General features: G+C 58.6%; 1 protein-coding gene across 1 annotated transcript; it reads right to left on the minus strand.

Moving 5' to 3' along the window:
• Window positions 1-202: 202 nt before the first annotated feature.
• HNRNPA1 (heterogeneous nuclear ribonucleoprotein A1) lies at window positions 203-502 on the minus strand (the record flags this gene model as incomplete). The annotated part of the gene is made up of 1 exon (XM_009081623.1): window positions 203-502. A coding segment is annotated over exon 1 (300 nt), but the record flags the coding sequence as incomplete, so codon positions are not given.
• Window positions 503-818: the final 316 nt, after the last annotated feature.

Here is an 818-nt window from a genome sequence, read left to right on the forward strand (position 1 = left end):
TGTGTTCCCCCCCAGGGCTCTGTCCCCCCCAGGGCTGTGTCCCTGTTCCTGTCCCTCTCCCGTTCCCTGTCCCTACCCCATTCCCTCTCCCATTCCCTGTCCCTGTCTGTGTCTCTGTCCCATTCCCTGTCCCTATCCCATTCCCTATCCCTGTCCCATTCCCTGTCCCTAGCCCCGTCCCTGTCCCTATCCCATTCCCTGCCCCTTTCCCTGTCCCTATCCCATTCCCTATCCCTATCCCTATCCCGTTCCCTGTCCCGTTCCCTATCCCATTCCCATTCCCTATCCCATTCCCTGTCCCTGTCCCATTCCCTGTCCCTGTCCCATTCCCTGTCCCATTCCCTGTCCCGTTCCCTGTCCCTATCCTATTCCCTGTCCCTATCCCATTCCCGTTCCCTATTCTGTTCCCTGTCCCTATCCCATTCCCGTTCCCTATCCCATTCCCATTCCCATTCCCATTCCCATCCCATTCCCGCTGACCCGTGTGGATGCCATAATCCATTTCCCCATTCCTTCCCACCCCTGTTCTCCCTGTCCCTATCCCATTCCCTATCCTGTTCCCTGTCCCTATCCCATTCCCTGTCCCTACCCCATTCCCTATCCTGTTCCCTGTCCCTATCCCATTCCCTGTCCCCATCCCATTCCCTGTCCCTATCCCGTTCCCATTCCCATTCCCTGTCCCTACCCCGTTCCCTGTCCGTGTCCCGTTCCCGTTCCCTGTCCACGTCCCATTCCCTGTCCCGTTCTCGCTCCCTGTCCCATTCCCTGTCCCTATCCCTGTCCCGTTCCCTATCCCATTCCCTGTCTCTGTCCCATTC

Source organism: Acanthisitta chloris, unplaced genomic scaffold, assembly GCF_000695815.1.
Source record: "Acanthisitta chloris isolate BGI_N310 unplaced genomic scaffold, ASM69581v1 scaffold17219, whole genome shotgun sequence".
Classification (NCBI taxonomy): Eukaryota; Metazoa; Chordata; class Aves; order Passeriformes; family Acanthisittidae; genus Acanthisitta; species Acanthisitta chloris.